Consider the following 26,649-nt stretch of genomic DNA (forward strand, 5'->3'; position numbering starts at 1 on the left):
ATATCAGGGAATTAACTAGATATGTGGGAAAATAGATTTTGCATGCATCCCTTTTCATCAAGACATTATAAAAAAGGACATTTTTATCTTTCACTGTATTTGAAAAGCCTTGCCGGGCAAGGTCCTCTTGTATTGATTATGGCAAATTGTGTACCATGTCTTTAATGACACCTCTGTAGATATTTAATAAAAACATTCCATTTTTCTTTCTATGTTCCCAATAATCAAGACTAAATGTTTATGTCTGTAGTACTTCCAACTATTTTCCATCTTCTAAGGACCCCTCTTATAAAGAAAACCCATACTGTCACCCATTAACCACAAACTGGTGAGACAAGAAGCACTTTAATGCTTAAAGGGTGAACTAAAATAGGATTATCAGTATTATTGATTTCAAGTATGTAAATAGAAACTGTTTTGTTTTAAAAGTCCTGTTTCTTTTTATAATTATTTGTTGTAAAGAGATGTATGATGTGTACTTATGTATTGTTCATAAATGTCACTTGTTTCTGTGGTTAAGCACATTGCTTGTTTTAAATATTTGCCTTCCTTTATGTCTCTTTTTCAAAATAATAAAAGGAGTTTCGACGTATGGTCTGAGCTTTATTAGAAATGTGAAATGTAAATTGCAACATTTAAGGAGCTGTGCATCGAAATGTATATTTGTTCGTTTTAATTTTATAAGACTTAAAATGTTACATTTTTCTGCATGGTGTATTCGTTCCCAGTCCACAAGATAACGTGCAGTCGAACTTCAGTGCTGCATTTTTCGAGGCTCTACTAACCTTCCTGCTCTATGTTCTGATTCTTGCGGAAGTACTGACGTGTGCACACCAGTTTGCAAAGAAGTGGCTAGTGTAGCTAGCTAGGTAGAGCCGGGTAGTGACACAGCGGCAGTATCAGGTAAGAAAGGACCGTCATTTTTTTATTTCCACTTTAATTGCTTACACTACTAACATTGACTGATGGGTTTAGGATCAGCGAAATAAATTCTAAACGATTTCGCAATTTAGTCATTACAGACACATTACTAGAGGGTAGTTTTATTTGTAACCGTGCTAACTTGCTAGCTGTTGCCAACGTAGTACCGCATCACCGGAAGTGAGTTGTCAACCCACCAAATGCAGTACTGGTATTTGTAGTTTGAAGATGTCCTGCTAACGTATGCTTGCAAAGGAAAGAGACACTGACGGACTACAATTTCTTCTACCAGCCTTTACTAAACGTTCCCCGTGATTTCTTGGAAATGTAGTTCTTTTTTATTCATTTTCGGGTCGATTGTCTTTTACGGAAGCCTCACAAGAACTACACAACCCATATAAGCTGTAATTCGGGCCAGAGGGTAACGCACATTTACATGGCTAGTTAGCCATTTCTATGGCTAATTTGTAAGCCAATGTAAATGTTTCAAAATTATATAGCTGTCGAAACGTTAGTACCACTCAAAAAAAATGTTTTTGACATTAATTTTGGTTTGCCAGTCACCGAGTTTGAGAAATACATTTACTAGATAATCTGACAACCTAAGCTCGTTAGCTAGCAATGTAGCCAATGTTAGCTAGCTAAAACCAGGATTGTCCTTTATCATATAGTTTTCACGGGTTGGTTAAAATATTAAAATTAAACCTATATTGTTACACAATCGTTGTGACACGTCAACACGATTAGTAAATAATCGAAAAGATGACCTCAGATTAAAGTGGGAATTGCACTTTTGGGGATTAACGATACCGAAACATTAATGATTTAATCTATAAAATCTAAAAATTCCAGAGTCCCTAAATTAAGTAGCTAGACATGGACCCTTTGCTCAGACTATAAAAATGTCTCTTATATGTGGAGTTTGGAGCAATAACCTACGGTTGATACCAGGCTAAATAAATACCAGTGATGCAGTTAATTTCCGATAGCTGGCAATCTGCTTTCACTTCTTCATAACTAATGGAGTACAAGAGACTAACCATGGTATATGGTAAAATGACAAACAATGGACTCAATTTCTGCTAATATATTGTGTATTACCGTCTAAGCCTCTCTAGTGGATGAGTTATTTTCTGGTGTTCTCAAATGAACACCTTTTTCCTTTCAATTAATTTGTTGATTTGTTTTAATTAATGGGTTTTGTTTTAAGTAGCTAGTAAAATGTACTTGTTGTAAAGTTATGCTAAAAAAAGTGGGTTACACTAGACTTGTGCATAATAGATGATGACAAACTAAATCTTAAATAGTTTACCTCTGTTCTACTGTTTAACAAAACATTTTTGTTTGCATTGGCAGAATGTCAGAAGGGGACAGTGTTGGAGAGTCAATCCATGGCAAACCATCTGTAGTCGCTGCCTTTTTCACAGGGATTGGACAGGTAATGTGTCTGTTACTTAAATCTTAAATGCATCATAAGATCTATTAAGTGTAAGTCATGTTGAACATGTGGGAATGCTTCCACACTCATTTTTAGATGTGGTGTTTTATATAAGATTAAATCTTGGTGGTATTCTCTATCTATTAGCATTGTTTCTTTCTGTTTATTACTTATAACAGGTCTATCAGTCATGGCTTGACAAGTCAACACCATTCTATGCGGTGCGATGGGCAGTTACTCTACTACTTACTCTTGTCTACATGATCAGAGTGTACATACTACAGGTACTTTTTTTCTCTAATTTATTACATCATCGTTTTCACAAAGAAGATGGAAAATGTAAGCAATACTGGCAGTCTTGCATACATTACACACCAATAAATGCTGCCATTACATGTTAACTTGGGAATGCCCCTTTTTGTTTCATACAGGTATAAGTTCACCTCTGCTAATTATTTAACTAATCATTTCCTCTGTTCAACTGGATTTCAGTGTCTTTGTTTTTTTGCACTAGTCATCCAAGGTGAAAAGTTGGTTTGAATATAAAAATTCTAAACATTTATATATTTATTAATTTATTACTTCATACATTCATTTATTTAAACAAAGTGATAGGTGGTTGTAGGTTAATATTTCTTGATAACAAAGCAAAACAGTAGCCCTTGTATTTTTGTGTTAGATGCTGTACTTCTTCTGTCTATGGAAAATACTCTTGCTTGTTGGTGTATCCAATTCTACTTTAGTAACACTGTCAGTGTTTATTGCCTGTTCAGAAATACTTTTAATGGTGATTTCTTTTGCTGCCTTTCAGGGGTGGTATATTGTAACATACGCTTTGGGAATCTACCATCTCAACCTGTTCATTGCATTTCTATCGCCAAAAGTGGATCCCTCACTGCTTGATGAAGGCAAGTTGACATCAGAGAATTACATCAGAGCAGTTTTCTTTATTTGTTGTATAAGTCATGATTTGTAGGCTCTTTGAGATTAGGGGTGCTCCCAAGATGTGTATTTTTTTAGGTTATTGATTAATTTCAGATATGCTTAATTTAAATTCCATCAGAAGCCTGAGTAAAAATGTACGCTACCAAGTGTTGTCCTTTATACTGGAGTAGTTACAGGATATGGAAAGCACTCTGTCATCCTGTAACCTCTTTCTCCTGCAGATGATGGCCCATCCCTACCTACCAAGCAGAACGAGGAGTTCCGCCCTTTCATCAGGAGGTTGCCTGAATTCAAATTCTGGTAAGAGTCTAGCGCAGGGTCTGGCCATTTATCATCCTCATTTATAGAGTGATTGCAAATAATTTCCTTTAGAATGACCTCTGTGGTGAAAAATAAGTCATGCAGAGCTCATTTGGAAGAGGATGTAGCTTCTTAGCATAAACCAGAGATAGTTGGTGTCTTTGCGTTTGACACTAAGAGATGGTGTGTCCTTGTTATACACAGGATATGTATATGAAACCAGCAGCTCACAACAGCAGCTGATGATTTTTTGAGTGGTTATGTAAAAGTGTACATAGAGGAACTTGTCTGTTATTTTGCATTAAGGCTGCAGCTCAGCATTGTAGCATGTTTTTAAAGTTTGTGTTTGTGCTTATGCAAATTCCACACTTCCTTTTTGGAAAAAAGGTCAAACATTTGTCAGTGTTATCAGACACTCCACTATGCAATATAGTTTAAAAAGTAAGCTGATAAATCCAGACCTTTTAGAGTTTTAATGAATAGTTAGATTTTAACTCTATTCATGCACTTGCTTCAGCTTCTTCTCCTGATTTGGGAGATTTGCGTTGTCACCATTCTTCCTACTATCCTACTATCATCTTCAGTTATCATTTTGCCTTGTTACTGTGGAATCACCTTGATACGCTTAAATGCAGCGTTTCTCACCACACACTCTTTGTTTTTCTAAAAGTTTAAGGTAGTCCTTGTGGCTAGCTGTATGTGTAGGCTTGTTTTTCTGAATGCATTTTTAATTAGCTTTTGAAGTGCTGAATTTGACACATTCAGTGGATAACTGAGTTAGAGTTCACGGTTCTTGACAAAGTATGCTCCTTTGATAGCATAAATTTGGTTCTATTGATTTAATTGAAATTTGTCTTTTCTCGCCAGGCACTCAGCAACAAAAGGCATCGTCATCGCCATGATTTGCACATTTTTTGATGCCTTCAATGTGCCAGTGTTCTGGCCTATACTTGTAATGTACTTCATCATGCTCTTTTGCATCACCATGAAGAGGCAGATTAAGGTAAAACACTGACAGACCTACAGTACATGCTCTGTATAAATTGACTGGCTGCAGTAGGCTAACAATGACAGTGTAATGAAAACACTGCAGTCTATTAGAAGGTTATAAAATTAGCTGCTAATAGCAAGAAGCTCATCTATGTTCTATGGACATTAACTAGATCTAAAATGTTGAAGTATATGCAGTCATTTTAGAAAACAAATTAAACAAAAGGATTAATCATTAAACCTTTTGATAAGACGGAATATTTTAATATTCATGAAGTTTCCTCCTTTTTTCAGTACATTTTTTAACTACATGTTATTACACAGGGGAAGTTGTTTTTTGTGCAGTTTGTTTTCCTTCATAGATACGTTTGACAAAGTCTCTGTGCCTGTTAACCCTGGTTTTTTTACTAATTTTTGTTTTCTTTTCAACCATCTCTAGCATATGATCAAGTACAGATACCTGCCCTTCACACATGGGAAGAGGACATATAAAGGCAAGGAAGACACAGGGAAAACTTTTGCTAGCTAAGAACTCCCACTTACCCTTCATCTCATTCTCATTTGAAATTTATTGGTCACAACTAGTGGGGGAGTGACAAGGATTAGAGTTTTTTTTCCTTTATTTTATTTTATTTTATTTTATTTTATTTTTTGTTGAAGCTGGACAGTAACATGAAAACATAACATGAAAAAGTTTTGATTCATGTTTCACAGTGTTGGATGAGAGTATGAGCAGCATGGATCGAAATAATCTTCAGATACTGCCTTGCCTATTAATTTTTTTTTTTTTTTTTTTAAGATTGGTTTGCATTTATTAAGTAGCAGGTGAGACTCAGTGCTGCCTTTTGCCTTTTAACCTCATTAGTTAAGTTAACAGTCATCAAGAGGGAACCACACTGAAAAAAACTTGTAGTAAAATTTGTAATTTTATGTTCTTTCATTGATGATTCTAGTACAGCTCCCTCCCCCCAATCTGCCAACTTTTGATTAACATGTTCCTATTTGTAACAACTTGAAAGTTAGTGAAGTTTAGTTGCAGAAAAATGTGATTAGATGTAAGGTAAAATTTCATTTAAAATAAATCTTCACATTGAACAATTTAATATTTTGTGATTAAACATGCTGCTCTACCTAAAAAGTGTCCAAGGCAGTTGCTCTCTATGGTAACTAAGACATTCGTGATGGGCACAGAAACATCAGAATCAGTGATACTTGGCACAGATATTTTTTGTTTCCTCTGATTTAGAAGTGTCAAGGTGGATTATTTTATGATGACATTTAAATCTTCAGCCCCCTACAACATGACTGAATGCATAATTCCAGGAGGGTGTTACTAATCCCAAGTCTACTGTAGTCTGTGATCAACCTTAAATCAGTTTTTCTACATTTGCGCCATTAGAGTTTAAGAAATGGGACATGGTTTTTGTGGAGCACCTCTGTAAACTAAAATAAAAATAAATCTTTTGGGTCTGTGTATAAGTAGATTCGGGGTGGGGGGGTGTATTTAGCTTGAAATGTCAAGTAAATAAACTTACTTTACCTCAGATTTTTACACCATGTGGAGAATTGTTCCAGAAATATTTTCTCTTCAAAGTTTCGCAACCGGTATTCAAGTTTATTTAAAGACACGATCAGCCTGAGGCTGCAGTCTAGCAAACAAGCTTATCCCACTGACTTTTTCTCTTTGGAGCATTTACCCATCCGTGCCCCAAAGACTGAGGTCCATTTGCTTTGTGTAGACTAGGTCATGTTGTTCTTTACTATCTGTGTTTACTTTGAAAGAAGAAAAATGGTAAATTTAGTCATTCCAAACAAACTGTTGTTCTCTTTCTTTTGCAGAGGAAACATAAGAAAACAAAGATTGAGAGCTTTTATTATAACAAATGGATGAAGTGGGTGGCGATCACACATTCTTTTCTATATGAACCTTTTGATTTTCTTTTATCACAATGCTGGGAATCTGTCATTACTAAACTTTGATTAGCACTGTAGTAAGGGATCAGAACATTTTCCTGTAAAAAGTTTGTGTTCCAAAAGGGTTGTCTGGATTTCTGTATATACAGTATATATATTTTAAAATATAATTTTTTGAGATAATTTTTATTTAGTTTTTTTTTTTCCTGTTTTTCATCCAACCACCAACATGTTTGCAAGTGTTAAAATCAATTTCATTTGAAACTGATGAAAGCTAAACTGGTAAATTGGGTTCTAGAAATGATTAATTTAATATTTTTCATGGATTGCATGTTATTTTCTTGTGCGAAAAAAGTCAATTTTAATTTAAGTGTAATCTTTTTTTTTTCCACTCCAAATGCTATTAAAGAGGCTGTGTCCCTTCAAACAGTACAAATGTGTCGTGGCTTATATTTGGGTGTCTTTTTAGAGTTTTTTTGTAGGACTGACCAAAAGGACTTACTGTAGTTTTGCTGTAAAATCAATTTAATTCATTACTTTGTTCTTATTAATTAATTTATTAATTATTATCTTCTATTTTTTAAGTTGGTGTAAACAGTTGTGAGGAAGATAAATAAAATTTTTGTTTTTAATAAATGTTATTTGTATATTAAAAAGTATAGTGCATATAACAGGTTTAGACTAGATCTCATACCGTGTGCTTCACAGCGACTTGGGCAGCATTAACCCATTAAGGCCCGACCCATGAAAAAATGGTAAGAAAAGTCCAATTTTTTTAATATGTTTTTATTTGACCTTTTAACAAAATGTAACAAAACAAAATTATTTTGGGGGGGGGCAATATCTACTATATATTACCATGTGATAGTTTAAAAATATAATGTGGTTTTTTGCTCCTGGGTATCTATTAGGGGACAGAAGACCAGATTGTGTTCAACAGGATTTTAAGCTATGTTTATATATTCTAAACTATCCACCAGCTCAGGTTTAACATGAAGAAATCCAAGACAAGTTTTTGTCGTGTTTATATTGAGTGTGGAAAACCACCCCCCACTAGTTCTTTCTCATCTTTACTTACTGGGGTAGAGTCAGTCTGTCCTGAATGAATTCACTGTTAAGAAATCAGTTTCAGCTGGAAGGGGATTATTTGATAGGAGTACTTTTTGATATACATAAGGTGACTGAACTCTTCCTTGTAAAACACCAGAAACCCTTTTCTGCTCAGGGTAAGTAAAAAGTACTTTCTTAAAGGTTATCTGTCTATAGCAGCTATAAGTTTTGAAAATCTTTGTTCAGCCATTCAAATGAAAAATCTTATCAGGTTTGTTAAACCATGTCTTCATTATTTAGATCATTCCTTATTGTACAAAAAAAAAAAAAGAAAACCAAGTGATTAAATCTGTTCCAGTGGACTGTTTACAAAGTGTACAAACAGTATTGAAACTAAAATGGTAGTTTCTTCAGTGTCTACAGTGAATGTCTTAATCTGTCAAGTTATCCGAGGTTTCAGTTGATGAGATTCTCTGTTGAGGAAATAACTCAACAGCCTACTACCAAACAAATGAAATCTTAGACCAATGTTCAGATGTAAAGAATTTTCTGAGGATTTTAAACTTGATGTCTGTAAATGGTATCATTCAACCCTGAGATGCATCTCTGTATTTGTCTAAAGAGAGCAGTAATGATCACAAGCACCTCAGTGCTGCTCTTCATGACGGACCTCAAACCTGTGGTAACTGTGCATGCTGACCTCAACTGTGTTACGAATTCTTTTTTTTTTTTTTTTGTAACCAATCCGAGCCTGTTCTGAAAACCTGAAGAACTACTTTCGTGGCACTGATTTGTTTTCCGCCTCTGAATAAACTAATTGTTAAATGAGTGAAAGTGTAATTTATCCATATTTGACAGCACCCCCGGTTGCTAGCTGTAACACTTGAGTTATTAGATTAATAGCACAAGTCAAGAGCTCCTTATAATAGCTGGTCCCATGTCTTTTACCACCGATATGCAAACTGAAAAGGGGTCCAGGGAGGGTGGGAGGACAGACTTTATGTTGTAATGTTGGGTCCAAAGAATCAAACTGAAGGCTGAGAGGAAAAAGAACATATTAAAAAGACTTAGAGTGTGAATCTTCTCCATAACACTGAGATCTTACCTGCCATTCTTACATTAATAAAATGTACATTATCATGTTAACCCATCTTTTTATTTCTTCCTACAGAGACTCCAGCTCATGTTCTGCACACCCACCATTGTCACCCACACCCACAGAGTGATCGCAAATTATCTTTCAAATTATCTGAGTGGCTAAAATTGCAGTCATGCAAAGCTCATTTGTAAGAGGATCTAAAAGTTTAGCATAGGCGCCACCAAAAATCCGTGGGTGCTTTTGCTCACAGCTCATCCATATAACCACACCTTCTCACAGAATTAAATTATTTCTATTACAAGAATATCAGTGTATATACTGACAAAAAGGAAATGGTAATGTATATGTAGAAACTGGTGAAATTAGTTACAGCAGACACAAAGTTATGCTGTAGGGTCTTTATTTCTCAACTACTCAAATATTTTTAAAAAAGGAAAAAAAAATTAAGTTGATTTGAAATGTGACAAAGGTCTTTTAGTGTCTTGTGAACATCAACCTTTCACAACAATTTCAGAAAACTGTACTCTAATGAAAATACTTGTTCAGAGTAAAATAATTTGTCTTCAAACTTGGTACATAAACAATCAGTCTCAATTCAGCATGAAGCACTGTTTCAGTTTTCTCACTGCTCCAAGGGTTTGCGTTAACTCATCATTGACAAGCTGCAGCAGGCTGCCTGCCTACGCTACACAAAAGAAAATAAACACATTGCGCACTATACATTTCCAAGTTCTTTCAAGGACAAAATATCATTACAAACTACACTTAGTGTATCCAGAAAGTACATTTTGCTTGGGTCAGTCTAGAACCTCTCATGCCTGCATATCTTAAACATCAAATTAAATCCTCTAATTCACCTTTCAAGATTGGGGACACAATAAAGTGGATACAGCTACATTTTCCTCTTGATTGTACATTAACATTTTTTATAGTATTTATTTAATACACCTTAATAACACTATATTTGGATATTACACTGATCATGAATATTTTATGCTCTCTCCTGTCTGAATAACATTGTGCACATTTTTATATAACATCCTCAAAACACGCCACCGTACCATTACAGTGGAATTTTTTTTCCTATTTCACATTTATATTCTCACCTTCGATTGAAATTCACAATTGAGGCATCAAACTCCCATCACAGCCACTTGGAAACAGCAGATCAGATGATATCTTTTGCATACTGATTTGTAAGTTTTCTTTCAACCGTTACGCACTTAGGGCACCCGGTTCATTTGCAGATCATGAAAATGATCACAGAAGCTCAACCACCCACCTATTTCAGCCGTGCCCTGACGAAGCAAGTTCTACAATAGTTTATGTTTGAGGGGCAAACCATGATGCCAAAGGGGATTCTTGTACATCTGTGTCTGCTGGGATATCTTCAGCGTGTCCTACCTGAATGCACCGTCACACCCTCAGAGTTTGTGCTGCAGGGTGATTATTTGTTAGGTGGACTGTTTGATGTCCATCATGTTAGTGAAATTCTCTACAGCAGCAGACCTGAAACCATCAGCTGTTCCAGGTAAGGTTTCTAGTCTTGGTTGATGATTTCTTTATTTTTATTTTTATTTTTAAGAGGCAACAGTTTCCCCAAATAGTGAATACTATGAACAAATGAATTGGTTTGTTATGAAGTGACAAGTGATCAAATATGCCGAGGAGCCCAAAACATACAAAGTGTGTAAAAACAGTATTGAAAGTAATTTCTCACTCTGTGTCACTCTCTATATTCTGTCCACAGAGAACGTTTAATTCTGTCAAGTTATCGGAGATTTCAGTTGATGAGATTCTCCATCAAGGAAATTAGTAACTCTACCAGCCTACTGCCAAATGTTTCTCTTGGCTATGAGATATTTGACCACTGCTCAGACACAAAGAGTTTTCCAGGTATTTTCAACCTCATGTCTGTTGATGGTTTCATTAAACCCTGGAATGAATCACTCAAGAATGTGTCTAAAGTGATAGCAGTGATTGGCACTTATACAAGCACCGAGACTCGGACTGTTGCACCTCTCTTCATGACAGATCTCATTCCTATGGTAACTCTATACTGGCCTGAAACGCATCTTTGTACAAGAAAATGTATTAAATTTTTTTGAAAATATACACATAAGAATGTTAATTGCTTTACATTTGTCCTGAAGATGGTGACGTCTCTGTTTTCCATTACAGATCAGTTATGGAGCAGCTAGTTCTGTCTTCTCAAATAAAGAGAACTTCCCATCTTTCCTACGAACAGTGCATCCCAATAAGGATGTAATAGAAGTGGTTTTTCACATTTTGCTAAACTTTGACTGGCGTTGGGTTTCTTTCCTTTACAGCGATGATGATTATGGAAGAGATGGTCAGGACTTGTTTATAAACAAGATAAAAGACACTCAGATCTGCCTGGCATACAGCAAAGGCCTTAATCTTAATACAGACTATCCTCAAATTTTCAGACAGATGGAGACACTTAATGCAAACATTATTATTGTTTTTGCTCCTGAATGGACCGCAGAAGCGCTCATTAAGTCTGCAATAAGTCAAAATTTTACCAATAAAGTGTGGATAGCAGGGGATGCCTGGTCCTTACACAAAGATCTCCCCAAGGAAAAAGGAATCAGAAATATCGGCACTGTACTTGGGGTTGCTGAGCCAAAAATGACCATACCTGGTTTCAGTGATTTCATCTATTCTTCCAAAGTCCAGGATCAATGTGAAAATGCAGAACAAGAGACGTTTTGTAATCAGATTTGCAACTGCAGCACCATTAGCGCTGAAGATGTCATTACAGCAGACCCATCGTTTAATTTTCCTGTCTACTCGGCTGTGTATGCCATCGCCCATGCCTTACACGCCGTCTTAAATTGTGGAAATGGAAGGTGTGACAAAAATATCACAGTGTACCCACACATGGTAAGTGCACAAATTACTTAGTTTATCTAATTCATATTCACTAATGAATTATTTTTCAGGTTTTGTTTATGATACATTTATCCTTTTTCTTGGAAAGTGATTGTTTCTTGTTTGGTTCATTCAGTAATGAATGCACGGTTCAAACATTAAAGAGCGTGTTGGAGAGTATGTGAGGCACAGAGACAATGGCTCTAAGAAAAACAAATTGGTAAAAGAAAAGTTCCTCTTTTACACTGATTTGATTTAACCTGCACAATACTAAAATACTTGATTAGGCTCGCTGCTAAAGAAATTTGTCCAGTTAAAAAAATCTGAGGGTTTATTCACAGTACAAAGAAAAAATAGAGTAAATATTGAATCACCCACTGGTTTATAGTTTGTTGTTTATATTGTTAGTAATAACTGCCATTTTGTTCTTTGCACACTGGACTCTAGTGTTAATCTCTCAAAGATCACCAAAAACTACGTTCTCTAACTGGGTAATGACTTGTCTATCACTAGGTAGCCTCACCTAAAATTAAATTCTGCTTTAAACATCTTTGTTTATTGGAGGAAATTTAAAAAAAAATAGAAAGAAACTGAAACATTAAATTTACAAGAAAAAGTAAATAAACCAAATCTAGCAGGGTGACTTTTTCTTTGATTTCTACACTTTTTTCCCTGCTGGCTGTTAGAAAGAATGTAATTTAAAGTATGTCTGAATAAGTTCAGATTTTCAGCCCCATACATCCACTGTTCAGCTCAGATAACCTGCATCCTGACATTTGCACCAAGTAGTATCTTACACCTTTAACACAACAGTAGGACCTGGCTTCCAAACTCACTAATCTGATGAGATCTGATGGCATCTGTGGGATGAAAGCCCAATTCATACAGGCTGCAACCCACCACCACTAACTGGGTGTAAAATCTACCAGTAATCTGAACTTTGTGTTCCAACCACAGGTTCTAACAGCGCTGAAGAAGTCCAACTTCACACTATTAAACCAGAGCATTCAGTTTGATGAGAATGGTGACCCCAAGTTCGGACTCTATTCAATAGTTTTCTGGAACCACAGTGGTGATGCAGAAGAAATCGGGTTTTATAACTTTCAATCGTCATTCCAGTTTTTGCTCAACAGCACCAAAATTCAATGGCATGCAAATGGAGAGGTAAATAGTTTCCCTCACTCCTCCCCAAATGAAAGTTTGTACAATTAGATTTTTCTTTTTTTTTTTTTTTTTGTGATGACATGTAGGAGGATATTTTTAAATAAAATGTTCATAAAAGAAAATACATCTAGTAATAACTATGAGAAGCAAGCCACATTATCAGGAATATCAACTAATGCTAATGTAACTCAGATGTCTTCATATAATGTGCAATGTTTTTGCAAACTAAAAATTAAATAAATTGTCTGTAAACACTTGAGTCTCATTTAACTAGCTGTCCTTAACAGTATTAGTAATGATTTGCCTTTTCTTTTGTGCTTAATGCATTACTTATGCAGGTGCCTACTTCATTTTGTTCCAAAGAATGTTCCTCAGGATATTCAAAAACACAAGAAGGCATCCACAAATGCTGCTTCAAATGTACAATCTGTCCAAATGGAACTTATGTCAACAGTTCAGGTAAATGGTTTTGGATACAAGAAGAAGACAGGTTGAGAGGATATGCCACCTTTTGTTTAATTTAGACCTCTGATTCTTAAGCCTTTTTATGCATTCAAACATAACTGTGGCAAGCACAGATGCATCGTGTTGTTAGGTTTTTTTTTAGTCGAGTCTCATGGATGCAATAGTTTCTTTCAAGAAAATCTCTAAATTTAGCAAAAATGTACAACTGAATTTAAAGAACATCACTGTGACCAAAGTAAATCTCTGGCCATTAATAAAACTACACGTTAATGTCTTCTGTTTTCTATTAAATGCCTGAACAGAAGAGGAGATTGGCAATATTTCACATTTGGTCAAATACAGAATTTGAAAAGCTAAATCTGTCATTTCTGTTTTTCTTTCTTCAAAATCTTCGCAACATGAATTTGAACTAATGTGGAATGTGTCAATTGCTTGAAAGGTGGAGGCTTTCAGTTGAGTTAAAGTCTGGTGGTTTCACACTCATTTTACACTGAATGGACACAGCTATATTGGCTTTTTTTATTGTGATCACTGCATATATCAGTCTTGTTAAAATGACCTTTAAAAGTGTGTCAAGCTTGCCAAAAGGTGAAAGGCACAATGCTGCTATTTGATTTCCTTTTAAAGTACTCATGTGTCCATGTGTTGTGTAAAACAGCGGATCCCTACACCTGCATCGGCTGTAAAGGCACAGAGTGGTCTACAGCAGGAAGCACATCATGCAGTCTACGGCTGGTGGAGTACGTGCCATTTACAGACGCTGGTGCTATAGTGATCATGGTCGGGGCCTGGGTCTTGGTGGGTCTCATTGTGGCTGTGTCTGTTCTCTTCACCATCAACTACAACACACCTGTTGTCAGATCTGCTGGAGGACCAATGTGTTTCCTAATTTTAGGATGTCTCTGTCTGTGTAGTTTTAGTGTGTTTTTTTACTTTGATGAGCCCACAGTTTGTAAATGTGTCTTAAGGTTTTTGCCCTTTCTTTTGTTCTTCACTGTATGTCTGGCATGCTTTCTTGTTCGTTCTTTTCAGATTGTTTGCATTTTCAAAGTTGCTGCCAAGTTCCCCAAGCTCCTGAGCTGGTGGATGAAATATCACGGACAATGGCTTCTCATCAGTGTGGCATTCATCATTCAGGCATTCATACTTGTTGTAGGCTATTCCATTGCCACACCAAAACCTTTTAGTGATACATTTTGGTATACAGACAAAATTATACTTGGTTGTGACCTAAATCTTCAAGCAGCATTTGGCTCGTTGATTTTCCTGTCATCGTTGAGCTGTCTTTGTTTTATCTTCTCCTACATGGGAAAAAGCCTACCAAAAAACTACAATGAGGCCAAAGCGATAACTTTCTGCCTCCTCCTGCTCATCCTCACTTGGATCATCTTTGCCACAGCAAGCATGCTTTACCACGGGAAGTACATCCAGACTTTTAATGCTCTGGCTGTTCTCTCCAGTCTCTACTCCTTTCTGTTGTGGTATTTCCTACCAAAATGTTACATCATTATTTGCCAGCCCCAAAAGAACACACAGCAGTACTTCCAAGGTCTCATTCAGAGTTATACTAAAACAGTTAGCCAGTAGCTTCCCTTAGAAATGAGTTTGAAACTTTGTTGGTACTTTTAATGATGTGATAATTTGGCTTTGCAGAAGTAGAAGAGAAAAAGAAACCAAGTGTGTAGAAGTTAATATTTTTCCCCTTTTTCTGTTGTAACTTAACTTTGTTGCTGATTTTTTAATGTATATGAATTTAAAATTACACCTGTGTACCTTTTAAGTGTGCTCTCATATTACTTACAAAGCCTTAGAAATAATTAATTAAACATATGCAGTCATCCAATAAGCTGTTTATTTTAAGAAATCCTTTCACAATGTAAGTACAGATTAGGTTTATTTTTGTAGGATAATTGATATAGTACTTCACAACCTAAACTTAACCTAAAAATGATGTACGATGGACCCGGACGTGAAGTAGCTGTTGTTAAGCATTTTGCTAGTGTGAATATTTACAGGTTAGTTTTACAAAACCTATCTATTACTATTGCTATTACCTATTTAATAAAATATCTTGTGTGTTTTGTTTTCTGTTATATACATATCATGCAACACATGACCCTTGTTGGATGGTGGGTGATTCTTTTTTTTTTTTTTTTAAGTGGCTAGAATATTATTTTCATCACATCAAGACAGCACTTAACTTAATTTCTAACATTTTGCATATAGATTGAATCTAGAGCCCGGTACATATAGATTTCTGTGCCATTTTTACTGTTATCACTTAGTTTAGAGTTCTTTAACTTTGTTTGAAGAGTAAATATTTTTATAGTTACCCTACAGCATGCATATCATTGGCAAACAGCCAGAATAAAAATTAAATAAAGTGTTTTTTATTTCATGTAATTTTATTTATTACTTTATTATCCCATTTGGGAAATTCTTTCTCTGCTCTCTCAGGTTTCTTAATCCTCAATGGCATGGTGTTGCCCTCAGGCAACAAACCACATACCAGGTCCTCACACTGCCCGTTTAGGTTTTTTGAGGAGGAAAAAATTTTGAAATATCACTAGACATGTCTGTGTCCAATTAAAAGTGGGGCTGTGACGTATTAGCTGGGCGTGGAGCAGTCCTTTCAGGGAGCAGTTACATAGTGCACACTGCTACCATTTGGCAGGATGCACATCACTTTTCAACATGCATGAACATGTAAAAAAGTGTTTTTGAGCATTTTAAAACTAATTTTGTTACTTGTATATTAAAACTTTGTTTTTTTTGTTCGTTTTCTAAGGGCAACAATGTGCAGTTAGGGCACTTTGTTTAGACGTCATTCTACAGTGAATATGTGCTTAGTTGCAAAATAATGACCATAGTGAGTTTTTTCTTTACTTTACCACTGACAGGAGGTGGACTTAAAAACATTTTGGAAGCCGAATGTTCATGATCGAGGAGTTTGGCAGGGAATATAATTTTGATTACATGTAAGGATGTCCATCATGGCTGCCTCACATGTTTTGCCTTTTTTTAAGCTTGTTTGTGCACATCTTCAGAAATCTGTGCTACGTTTTCACAACGTCCATCATGAAAGCAACTAGTACAGGGAGTGTAAGGACGAAATTAATTGGATGCAAGGTCACAGAGTTGACAGCGGTAAAATTTATAGAAACTCTCCAAATTCAGCAACTCCATCCAATAACAGTTTGCTAAGCTGCCCCCTAATTCTCTGATAATAAACATAGAACACAAACAAGTAGGGGAGCAAATATGCTCAGAATAGAGGCAGATGGATACATGTATGCAAGATCAAAAAACAAGGATATCGTTGGCCTACGACTCATTCCTTCAGACAGTGAGCAAGTCGTAGGACAAGTCGTACAAACGTAGTACTTTCAAAGGTACTGCTGTTTATGAGTTTTGTACCTGTGTGGGCCATCTTGTACCCTAATTTAGCTATACTGGTATTTATAGGGTACAAACTTCAAGGGTATAAATAGTTGTACAATTGTATGATATTTATATTATTAGGTACCACCAAGCTCCTCCAAAAATAAGTGGTCATTTCTTTTTTTTAAATAAAAAGTCATGCCATAGAGGGTTAATTTTACATGTAAGGTCCATAGAAGACTGAAATGTTTGCAAAAAAATTTAGTTTTTATTTTTGAATAACTCATTGTTCTTGCAGATAGAATATAAATATGATTTAGCACAGAAAAAAGTGCTGTATAGAATGAGGGCTTTGACTTTAACTAACTCTATTCTGAGTCTGTACTAATTACTTGTAAAATAACTGTCAAGTTTGTTTTTAATTACCTTCCACTGCCCAATTTGATATTGGTTTTGAACTACACAGAAAAATAAAAAAAATTAACAGAATATCTGTCAACTTGCATAATTGAACCCCATCTCCTCCATCTTTTCCCCCAAGAAAGGGGGTTTTAGAGTGAAGTTAAAGCATGAGGTGAATGAGAGAAAAAAGAAACATCCCTCCTAGTAAATAAACAAAATGGCACAAATCCAACATGTCACAATGACTTCTTAGCACCAAAACTACTACATAAACCTGTAAAGCAATCCCCATAGTTCTACACAACAGAGGAGTTACACACCCACTCTGATGAGATACCAGCTCATGCTCTGTTCATCAATCACTGTCAACCACACCGTGATTGCAAATGAATTTCTCTGAAACAACCTGTGTGGCCAAAGATGAATTCATGCAGAGCTTATTTGTAAGCGGATGTCGCATTTCAGCTTAAACCAAAATTACCTGGTTGAATGAATGAGTTACACTGTGTTTATTTGCTTGCAACCTGATGCAATCTTTGCGTCAGTGCTGTCATTTACAGCTCATCCAGCAAACCTTGCCATTACATTATTAAAACGTTTCCCTTAATAAGCACAAGATGTTTACGGCTCTAAATTGTTTCACAATAATAAAAAGACACATAATGTTGACACAACTGACTTCAAAGTTGCATATTTGTAATCTTCTTCAACTTCCATCCCTACAATCATGCGTTTCTTCTTCTGTATGATGGCAAAAGAGGTGCTGATGTCAGGATATTTTTGTTGATTTTATTTAATTTTTAACATCTTTTTTTGTTAGACTTTATTGTGTTTGTTTTTCTGTGACAAGTCTTCTGTAATTGTAAACATTTCTCTTGGTGAATGACAAAAACATATGTTGCCTTCATAGAGGAGATCATTCTCAACTTACTGTCCTCTCAAAGGAATTTTCCTTCCCCATTTAACTGATTTGTTATCATAAAAGCTTTTCCTTGGCTAACCAGGTGTCTTTTTAACCCAGAGAATCATTTAAAGACACAAATTAAAAATGACTGTAGATGAATGAGGCAGGGTACATGGTTTCCATGCCTATGTATATATAAAAAAGCATAAGGTGGTTGTAAATGTGCATGAAGGTTTATTAATACCTTTTAGGTCAGCTGTGTCAAAGTTTTGATGCAAGGTTAAGTAATTAGTACACTGTAAAAAGTACACTGTAGGGATGTGGGGGTGTAGCAGTGTTCCGGGCTCTGTGTACAAACCATCTTGGTGGGCCTCTATGTTCACCTTAGTTCTTCCGCATACTTTTCCCATGGTATAACACAAAGAAAAATAAATATGATCTTAGATTAACCTGAAAATGACATAATGGCTCCTCTGGCCATAGTCCTAGTTCGTCTGGCAGAAACTCTTCTGCAGTGCTCCGCCTCTCACTGTCTTCCTGTTCTTCTTCTTCTTTCTTCTCTTCAACCTCCTCACTATCTTCAGAGCAACCATCAATTCCCATTTCTTCTCATGTCTTTTTTCTATATCACACTCTTACTGTAGTTTGTAAAGCACTTTGGGCAGCATGACCTATGATGTGCTATATAAATTAACCCGACCTGACCTGACTATCTGCCACAAGTAGGACAGACACTATACAAGCTAGATAAAAGATTATCTTGACTTGATTATAACATAAAATACAATATAATAAAACTTGATTTAAGTGTTACTGGGATTCTTTCATTTGAATCAGCTATAGATGATTGTGAACTGAATGACTTCACTGCCTGCATGAGTTCACATTGTTTAACATCCTCAGTGATATGATCTGGACATGATGATGGACCTGCTGCTGCGTCTGAAACCAAGGGCCATGTGGTTCATGATGTTAAGCATTGCTAATACTGACATATTACAATGTTAAACTGGTACTGAAAGGTTCATTAAATATGACTGCTATGCAATAATCCATTTGCTAGGATTCACTAACAAACACGAGTCGTGTTTTCTACTGTACCCCTCTCTTATTGTAAACTTCTATTACTCTGTGTCTTATAACATGCAGGCTGAGCAGCTTTCTGATTCATGTCACTGCCTTGTTTTCTATTAATGCACTGAATGAAGTAATTCAGTAATAACTATAAGACATCCCTATTTCAAGGTTAGATATTTTTATAAGATTTTTTAACTGACTTATTTCATACAACACTGTAATTAAGTTATTAGCATAACTTAATTTTTTAAGAATGTTCTTTTAAAAAAGTAATTAAATATATATATTAAATATATATAAGTAATTCAATATATTACTAAAAAAATGCATTACTTTTTGGTGTAAGTAATCAAAAAAGAGTTACTTTTTGAATAACTATTAACTGTAACTTGTTAGTTTTTTCAGTAACTGGTTATCATGGACACAACTGGCAAATACAAGGCAAACTGAAGTAGTACATGTATAGTGGTTTTCATTTTAGTTTTGTTGCAAAGCCATGTGGTTAGTTTTGATTGAATATCACAATCTGGATATTTCTGCAACTGAATAAATTAAGTGTATATAAAATCTGACTGTTTCATGGAAGCAAAGGGTTGTGTTCTGGGGCAATCGAGTTGATGATCTGTGTGATGCCATCAAAATATTTAGCTCAACTCTGCCATATACTTCAGTGTTATAATATGATGTTTTGAGTATTTGTGACTACTTGGACGTCCTGTATGTGGTAGCAACAGTAACCTATCTCCAAGATTTCTTTCAACATGGAAATATTTTTCTAAGTCGTTTTAAATATTTCCCATAGAGTGAATTTAAACCGTTTCCCTAGCTAAAAGAGAAAACTTTTAATGGCAAAACATCTTTAATCTTTAAGACTGTTAAACCTTATGTACATCACCACGTGTCAGTACAGCAAGTCTCAATGCTTTTGCATAGTAATTTGTTTATTCTTCACCAACTATCTATTCATATGGATTTTTTTCCCACAAGCATGGAAATGATGAGGCTAACTATGAGTAGTGTCTCTTACTAAAGCAGAGGCAAAGTCCTTTAGAGGTAACATCAGGCTGTTAAACACTAATTTAAAAAAAATGAAACATTTTGTTGCTCCGCTCTGTCTTGTGGGACTTTTCCTAATTGCTATGACTCAATGCACTGTCCCAGCCTCAGAGTTTCAGCTGGATGGAGATTATTTGATAGGTGGACTTTTTGATATTCACCAAGTTAGCACACCTCTCCATCAAAACAGACCACAAGCCTTAAGCTGCTCCAGGTGAGTTTGAAATATATATGAACATTTCTAAGTGCATGTAAGAGACAAAAAGTAGATTAACTTGTGGAAAAGTTATTTTGAAGTGTTTGCTACAAACGTATGCGCACTAGATAATCTTGTTTACTTATAGATTAGGAATTTTGCAAGTTATATAATGTCTGAATAGCTTTGTATTATACAAATGTTCCAAACTAACAGTGTACTTGAGCCAAACTGCTGCATTTATCTTGTCCCTTTTCTTTTGTAGTGAACCTTTCCTGCTTGCAAACTATCGGAGGTTTCAATTGATGAGATTCTCTATAGAGGAAATAAATAATTCTACCAGCCTGCTGCCAAATGTATCTCTCGGTTATGAGATGTTTGACTACTGCTCAAATACACAAAATTTTCCTGGTATTTTAAAACTCATCTCTGTCAATGACATGATCCAACCTTGGGCTGAACAACCCAAAAATCTGTCTAAAGTCATTGGAGTCGTCGGTCCTTTCACGAGCACTCAGACTCTGACTGTAGCCCCACTTTTCATGGCGGATTTCATTCCACTGGTAAATTTACCAATGTGTTTTGCAAGTATTTTAGTAATCAGATCAATTTACATTAGCAGTTCTAATGAATAAAGTTGTTTTTGTTTTGTTTTATTCTAAATTCAAGAATGTGTTGTCACTGAAAACAATCTATCCCCTTGTTGTACCTACAGGTCAGTTACGGAGGTAGTGCCAGTGTCTTTTCAAACAAAATTGAATATCCCTCTTTCCTAAGAACAGTGTATCCAAACAAAAACACCATAGATGTGATTGTCAATATCATACTGCACTTCAACTGGCGCTGGGTTGCTTTCCTTAACAGTGACAATGATTTTGGCATTGATGGACTTGAACTGTTCATTAAAAGGATTAAAGACACCAAGATCTGCCTAGCCTACAACAAGGGCCTCAATAGCAACACAAATCACTCTCAAATTTTCCAACAGATAGAGGGGAATAATGTTAAAATCATCGTTGTTTTTGCTCCAAAAACATATGCCGAAGCTGTAATTGAATCTGCAATTAAGCTGAATGTCAACCAGAAGGTGTGGATAGCAGACGATGGATGGTCCTTAAACAAAAAGCTGCAAAATATGGAAGAAATCAAAAGGATTGGAACTGTTCTTGGGGTGTCTCAGCCAGTAATAACAATCCCTGGTTTTAATGAATACATATATTCCATTAAAAGCTGGGCACCTAGTGGAAATGCAGAACCACAGACATTTTGTAATCAGGTTTGCAACTGCAGTGACCTGAGTGCTGATTATATTACTGCTCCAGATCCATCCTTCTCTTTTCCTGTTTACTCTGCTGTGTATGCCATTGCTCATGCTTTACACAACACCTTAAAATGTGGAGCTGGCAAATGTGATAACATTACAGTGCACCCACACATGGTGAGTTTTCATTTACAGTTTGCTGGTTTGGGGTACTTTGATTAAATATCAACCTTTTTTTCCAAACATAATAGAAACAAACAGACACACAGCAGTTCAGGTCAACTTTTCAAATATTTGGGTAAATTTTGAAATGTGGAGCCACAGTCTACATAATTCCGTCTATTTTAATTAGATATTTTCTAGAAATCATTTTCAAGCTTTGTTGTAATTTAGGTATCCCTGTTAACTTTAGTTTATGGAGAGCGTTTTGTGTGATTTCTACCTCCACCTCAATTCGCTTATCTTTAACACTGCCCTGGTAAATGTGAATCGTAATTTAAATGCATTATTTTAGTTTCCAGTCTACTACACCAGATTTTAAAAACCTCCAAAGAGAAGCATCAGATAGCAATTATTTTCCTTGCAGTATGTTTATAATATCAGTTTAACCACTACCCTAAAAGTCCATTGTAAATGCATGCTGATAATAGCCTTCTGTATTTTGTGTATCTACGTCAGGTTCTAAAAGAGCTCAAAAAGTCCAGTTTTACACTGTTAAACCAGACAGTTCATTTTGATAAGAATGGAGACCCAAAGTTCGGATCCTTTTCTATTGTTTTCTGGAACCAAAGTGGTGGTGCAGAGGAAATTGGCTTTTATCATTTTTACCCATCAGTCAAATTCTACATCAATGCCACCAAAGTTCAGTGGTACTCTGATGGAGAAGTAAGTACTCTTTTTGTCGAAATATGTATAGAGATGATGTAAAATTCAGAATAAAGTTGTTAATGTGTTCCATGTATGGGATACCATGTTTTGTTTATTTGTTCATGTGTTCAAATTTGTGATTATTCAGTAAAAAATTGATGTTATGTTAATTCTACCACCACCACCCTCCCATCTGCCATCATCTTCTACACTCTCTAGTCTCTGCTCCTATTTTCAGGTTTTTTTTTTTTTTTTTTTTTTTTTGCTTTACTTACTGTTTGTGGCTGATTGTCATACAGGTGCCAACTGCATTATGTTCCCCTGAATGTCAAGGAGGACATGTAAAAAAGCAAACTGGAGTCCACAAATGCTGCTTCAATTGTGAAATCTGTCCAAGCAACACTTATGTCAACAGCACAGGTAAATGATAACGAATGAGGGGCTGGAGTTGAAGAAAGTTGGGCTTTCATTATTAACTTGATGGCATGTGACTCATACCAAGCTTTTTTCAAAGACTGAGAGGGATGGACAATCAAATATGCCCACTAGACCCCGTCACCCTCCACCCACCTTACTTACTTAACTTAACCAAGTCTTTACCTTTCTGTCTTTCTGTGAAAACAGAGAATCCCTTCAAGTGCATTAACTGTATGGACACAGAGTGGTCTACAGCGGGAAGCACATCATGCAGTCTGCGGCTGGTGGAGTACATACCATTCACAGACACTGGTGCTATAGTGATCATGGTTGGGACTTGTGTCTTGGTGGGCCTCAGTCTGGCCGTGTCTGTTCTCTTTGCCATCAACTACAACACGCCTGTTGTCAGATCTGCTGGAGGACCAATGTGCTTCTTGATTTTAATCTGCCTCGGTGTGTGTAGTTTTAGTGTGTTTTTTTACTTTGGTCAGCCAACACCTGTTTCTTGTGTCTTGAGATATTTCCCGTTTATTTTGTTCTACACTGTTTGTCTGGCATGTTTTGTTGTGCGTTCCTTTCAAATTGTTTGCATTTTCAAAATGGCTGCAAAGATCCCCAAGTTCCACAGCTGGTGGATGAAATATCACGGACAATGGCTACTTATCGCTGGGGCATTTGTCACTCAGGCTGTCTTCCTGATTAGCATTTTTTATGATCCCCCCAGACCTTACAATGAAACTTCATGGTACCCAGAGCAAACCGTACTTTTCTGTGGCTTAAATCTTGGAGCAGCTTGTGCTCTGATTTTGCCTTTGTTATTGTGCTGTCTTTGCTTTATTTTCTCCTACATGGGAAAAGATCTCCCAAAAAACTACAATGAGGCCAAAGCGATAACTTTCTGCCTCCTCTTGCTGATCTTCACCTGGATCATCTTTGTCACTGTGTTCATGCTTTATCGTGGAAAGAACATCCAAACTTTTAATGGGCTGGCTGTTCTCTCCAGTCTCTACTCCTTTCTGTTGTGGTACTTCCTGCCAAAATGTTACATCATTATTTTTCAGCCCCACAAAAACACACAGCAGTACTTCCAAGGTCTCATTCAGAATTATACCAAAACAATCAGTCAGTAGCTTCTGGCTGTGAATGTGATGTGCTCCAGGTCTTATTTCTTTTCCATAGTAAATATTGGATTTTAAGCTGTTTATTTATTTATTTATTTTCCATGTAAGTGATGGAATTTTCAAAACTGATCAGTAGCTTCTGTGTTATACGGTGCCCTTTAGTCAGTAATTGAATTTGTGTTTAACTGCAACGTTAGTTAGTTGTGTAGTTCTTGTACTGGTTTTGACTCCATGTTTGTTTTTGGGTGTTTTTGCCAAACTGAAATGCAAATATAACAATGGTTTAGTGGTTAAGCAAGTTAAACAACTGAATTTTCTACAGACCAAGTCAATAAAACTGACAAAACAAATATGAAATAAACTGTGCTGCTGTGCTTATTGACTGTGAAACTGGTCTTATTACATGAGCATCTGCACTATAAATATTTTCATGGTTCAGCTCCCTGTTTTCAAATCTAAATACCATGGGAAAGATATCTGTGAAACTGAAATGCCAGTGATTAAGTACATTTTTATATCTTAAGGTACACGCCTTTGTTGAAATATAAACATTTAAGTCATTTTCAATTAATCTCTTTTAAAATTTCAAAATGGACACCCTGTCGTATTAGCCTTCTACAGTTCGTGGTCGTGTGTGCACAGTGCATGTACAACGACACACGTGTCCAGCCTCTCTCAAGTTTCCAGTTTTAAAAGATTTTTAACTTCAATGTTCTGCGATAACTTCATGAAATCTGCTTGGTGCATAACTGAGGGAAGAGATGAAGCATCATGTCTCCAAATATATAGTTCAACTGCAGGGGTGTCTTAAAGTTACTAAATCCCTACAGACTTTTGAAGTGTCAGCATATATGGCCTAAATCATCTTAAAGCTGATGAAGCAAACCTAATTACAGAAATAATGGACATTTTATATTTAATTCTTTAACAAAAGAAAAGTGAAACAACGCTGCATTTCTGTAAGCAGCAGAAGTACATGGATGTAATCCTCTCAGAGTTGCAGTTCATTTAAAGTAATATTAGTGTGAGGGTGCCATGTGGCCCATTCACAATTGACAGCTGAGTTTGATTTATAATGCCGTTTTATTTCTGTATGTTGCTTTAATCAGTTTGCCTACTGACCTTAGTTAGATCATCTTCATAGATTTGATTGTTTTCACTCTAATGCCATTTTGGTGATCATTTATAAACATTTCACTAATATAATTCTCAAAATATGTGTGCATGTTTCATTAAGGTTAACATGAGGGTCACTTTTTTAAATGCCTCCGGTGTCTCACATAACAGGGCCGATCCCTTCCTGCCATGCAGAACGAGGAGTTCTGCCCTTTCAGCATGTGGCTACCTGAATTCAAATTCAGGTGATAGCCAGGATCATTTATCACCTTTATGCTGTTTGACAGCAAGATGATTTGAATTAATTGCTTGTGTTGCTCAGTATTTAATTGTGCAGGCATCATTTGTAAGCGGAAGTGATCATTTAGCATAAATCAGTGATGTTGGATTGAATTAATTGTGTGTGTGCTTGTGACTGGATTCAGTTTGATCTTTAAAAAACACAAATATGCTTAAGATCATGCTTTTGACATACTTTTAAAAGGTCAAATTTGTTGAGTATATTAATCCACTGAAATACAATAAACAAAATGAAAATTGTAAAACAATACAAACCGCTGGTCTTCATAAATTATACTTTCATAAATATAGTTTATGTACCCAGACTGAGGCTGACCAACAGGTTTTTTGTTTTTTTGGGTTTTTTTTTGTTTGTTTGTTTGTTTTGTTTTTCCTCTTCTCTTTTACTAGTTGGTCCTTCCCTGGTTGTGTCTAATACAAGATTCTTTTTCATTTGGCTAATTAAATATATAAAACTCAGACTGAAAAATATATATAAAATACATAAGTACATCAGACTAAACAGGTTTAACACAGCAGTACTCTGGGGTGGGGGAATAAAGGAAAGGCAATACATCCAAGCCTAAAGCTAAATGAGCCATCTTCAAAAACTTACAGCAAGCAGTAGAAAATGCACAAACCTATTATAAAGTAAATTCTATTGCTTAAGTCTAATAAAACACTTTTGGGTATTTTATAGGAGAAAATAATTGGCTGTCCCTAGCTTGGAGCAACACTGTTGTATCGGCCTAGCTCATATAATGGTGCAGTCCTTCTGAGTGTCACGCTGCAGCTTCTCTTCAAATCAAATCAAATAAAATGTTATTTTTTATAAAGCACTTTTCATACAAAAGCAGTGTAAAGTGCTTTGCATAATTAACAACCATTTTTTAATATTAAAAAAACACAAACCTTCACACACTCAAGGATAAAACATCAACCGCCTGGACCAGGACAATATCCACAGACAGAGTAGGCACAGCCCCGATGTGAGGGAACCCTTATGAGGAAAACACTGAAGTTAAAAACCAAGATCAAAACAAACCTAAAAACAATACTCAAAGGGTAGTTCTTTAGCCTCTTCCAAAACAGTCTGCAGCCCCTAGGTTTTCTGGCTGTCCCACAGATTATTTAAAAACTCATTTCACTGGATAAAAACAACTTTTTCTATCATTTTACTTAACAACAGTAAGTTGGATACAGGCTGGTAATTACCAAGACTGTTTGGATCTAAATTACTCTTCAGGTGGGACTTCACTACTACTGTTTTGAAGACTCATGGGAAAACATCTGTTTGAAGAGAGCAATTTATGATGTTTAAAAGCTCAAACTCAAAGAAACCATAGAAAGTTTTTAACAGCAGCGTGGGAATGGGATCTAAAAGGCAGGTT

At 35.8% G+C, this 26,649-nt stretch overlaps 3 protein-coding genes across 4 annotated transcripts; all 3 read left to right on the forward strand.

Annotated features, from left to right (window-relative positions):
• The first annotated feature begins 794 nt into the window (after positions 1–794).
• On the forward strand, positions 795–6,940 carry rer1 (retention in endoplasmic reticulum sorting receptor 1). 2 transcript variants are annotated; one of them, XM_042003951.1, is made up of 7 exons: positions 795–903; positions 2,278–2,359; positions 2,539–2,643; positions 3,171–3,267; positions 3,526–3,604; positions 4,472–4,607; positions 5,034–6,940. In XM_042003951.1, exons 2-7 carry the CDS (start codon positions 2,279–2,281, stop codon positions 5,121–5,123), a joined length of 588 nt encoding a protein of 195 aa, XP_041859885.1. In that variant the 5' UTR covers positions 795–903; position 2,278; the 3' UTR covers positions 5,124–6,940. The 2 variants fall into 2 exon arrangements, with proteins under 2 accessions (XP_041859885.1, XP_041859884.1); XM_042003950.1 differs by lacking the exon at positions 795–903 and having other exon boundaries at positions 5,034–5,088; positions 6,434–6,940.
• Positions 6,941–9,928: 2,988 nt separating this feature from the next.
• On the forward strand, positions 9,929–15,520 carry LOC121651612 (taste receptor type 1 member 1-like). The gene is made up of 6 exons (XM_042003949.1): positions 9,929–10,188; positions 10,408–10,705; positions 10,839–11,564; positions 12,510–12,716; positions 13,055–13,175; positions 13,840–15,520. The coding sequence occupies exons 1-6, from the start codon at positions 9,983–9,985 to the stop codon at positions 14,766–14,768; spliced, it is 2,487 nt and encodes an 828-aa protein (XP_041859883.1). The 5' UTR covers positions 9,929–9,982; the 3' UTR covers positions 14,769–15,520.
• Positions 15,521–20,033: 4,513 nt separating this feature from the next.
• Positions 20,034–24,012, forward strand: LOC121651676 (taste receptor type 1 member 1-like). Its single transcript, XM_042004036.1, has 6 exons — positions 20,034–20,215; positions 20,463–20,760; positions 20,913–21,635; positions 22,137–22,343; positions 22,625–22,745; positions 22,950–24,012. Exons 1-6 carry the CDS (start codon positions 20,034–20,036, stop codon positions 23,870–23,872), a joined length of 2,454 nt encoding a protein of 817 aa, XP_041859970.1. The 3' UTR covers positions 23,873–24,012.
• The last annotated feature ends 2,637 nt before the right edge of the window (positions 24,013–26,649 follow it).

Source organism: Melanotaenia boesemani, chromosome 13 (assembly GCF_017639745.1).
Source record: "Melanotaenia boesemani isolate fMelBoe1 chromosome 13, fMelBoe1.pri, whole genome shotgun sequence".
In the NCBI taxonomy this organism is placed as follows: Eukaryota; Metazoa; Chordata; class Actinopteri; order Atheriniformes; family Melanotaeniidae; genus Melanotaenia; species Melanotaenia boesemani.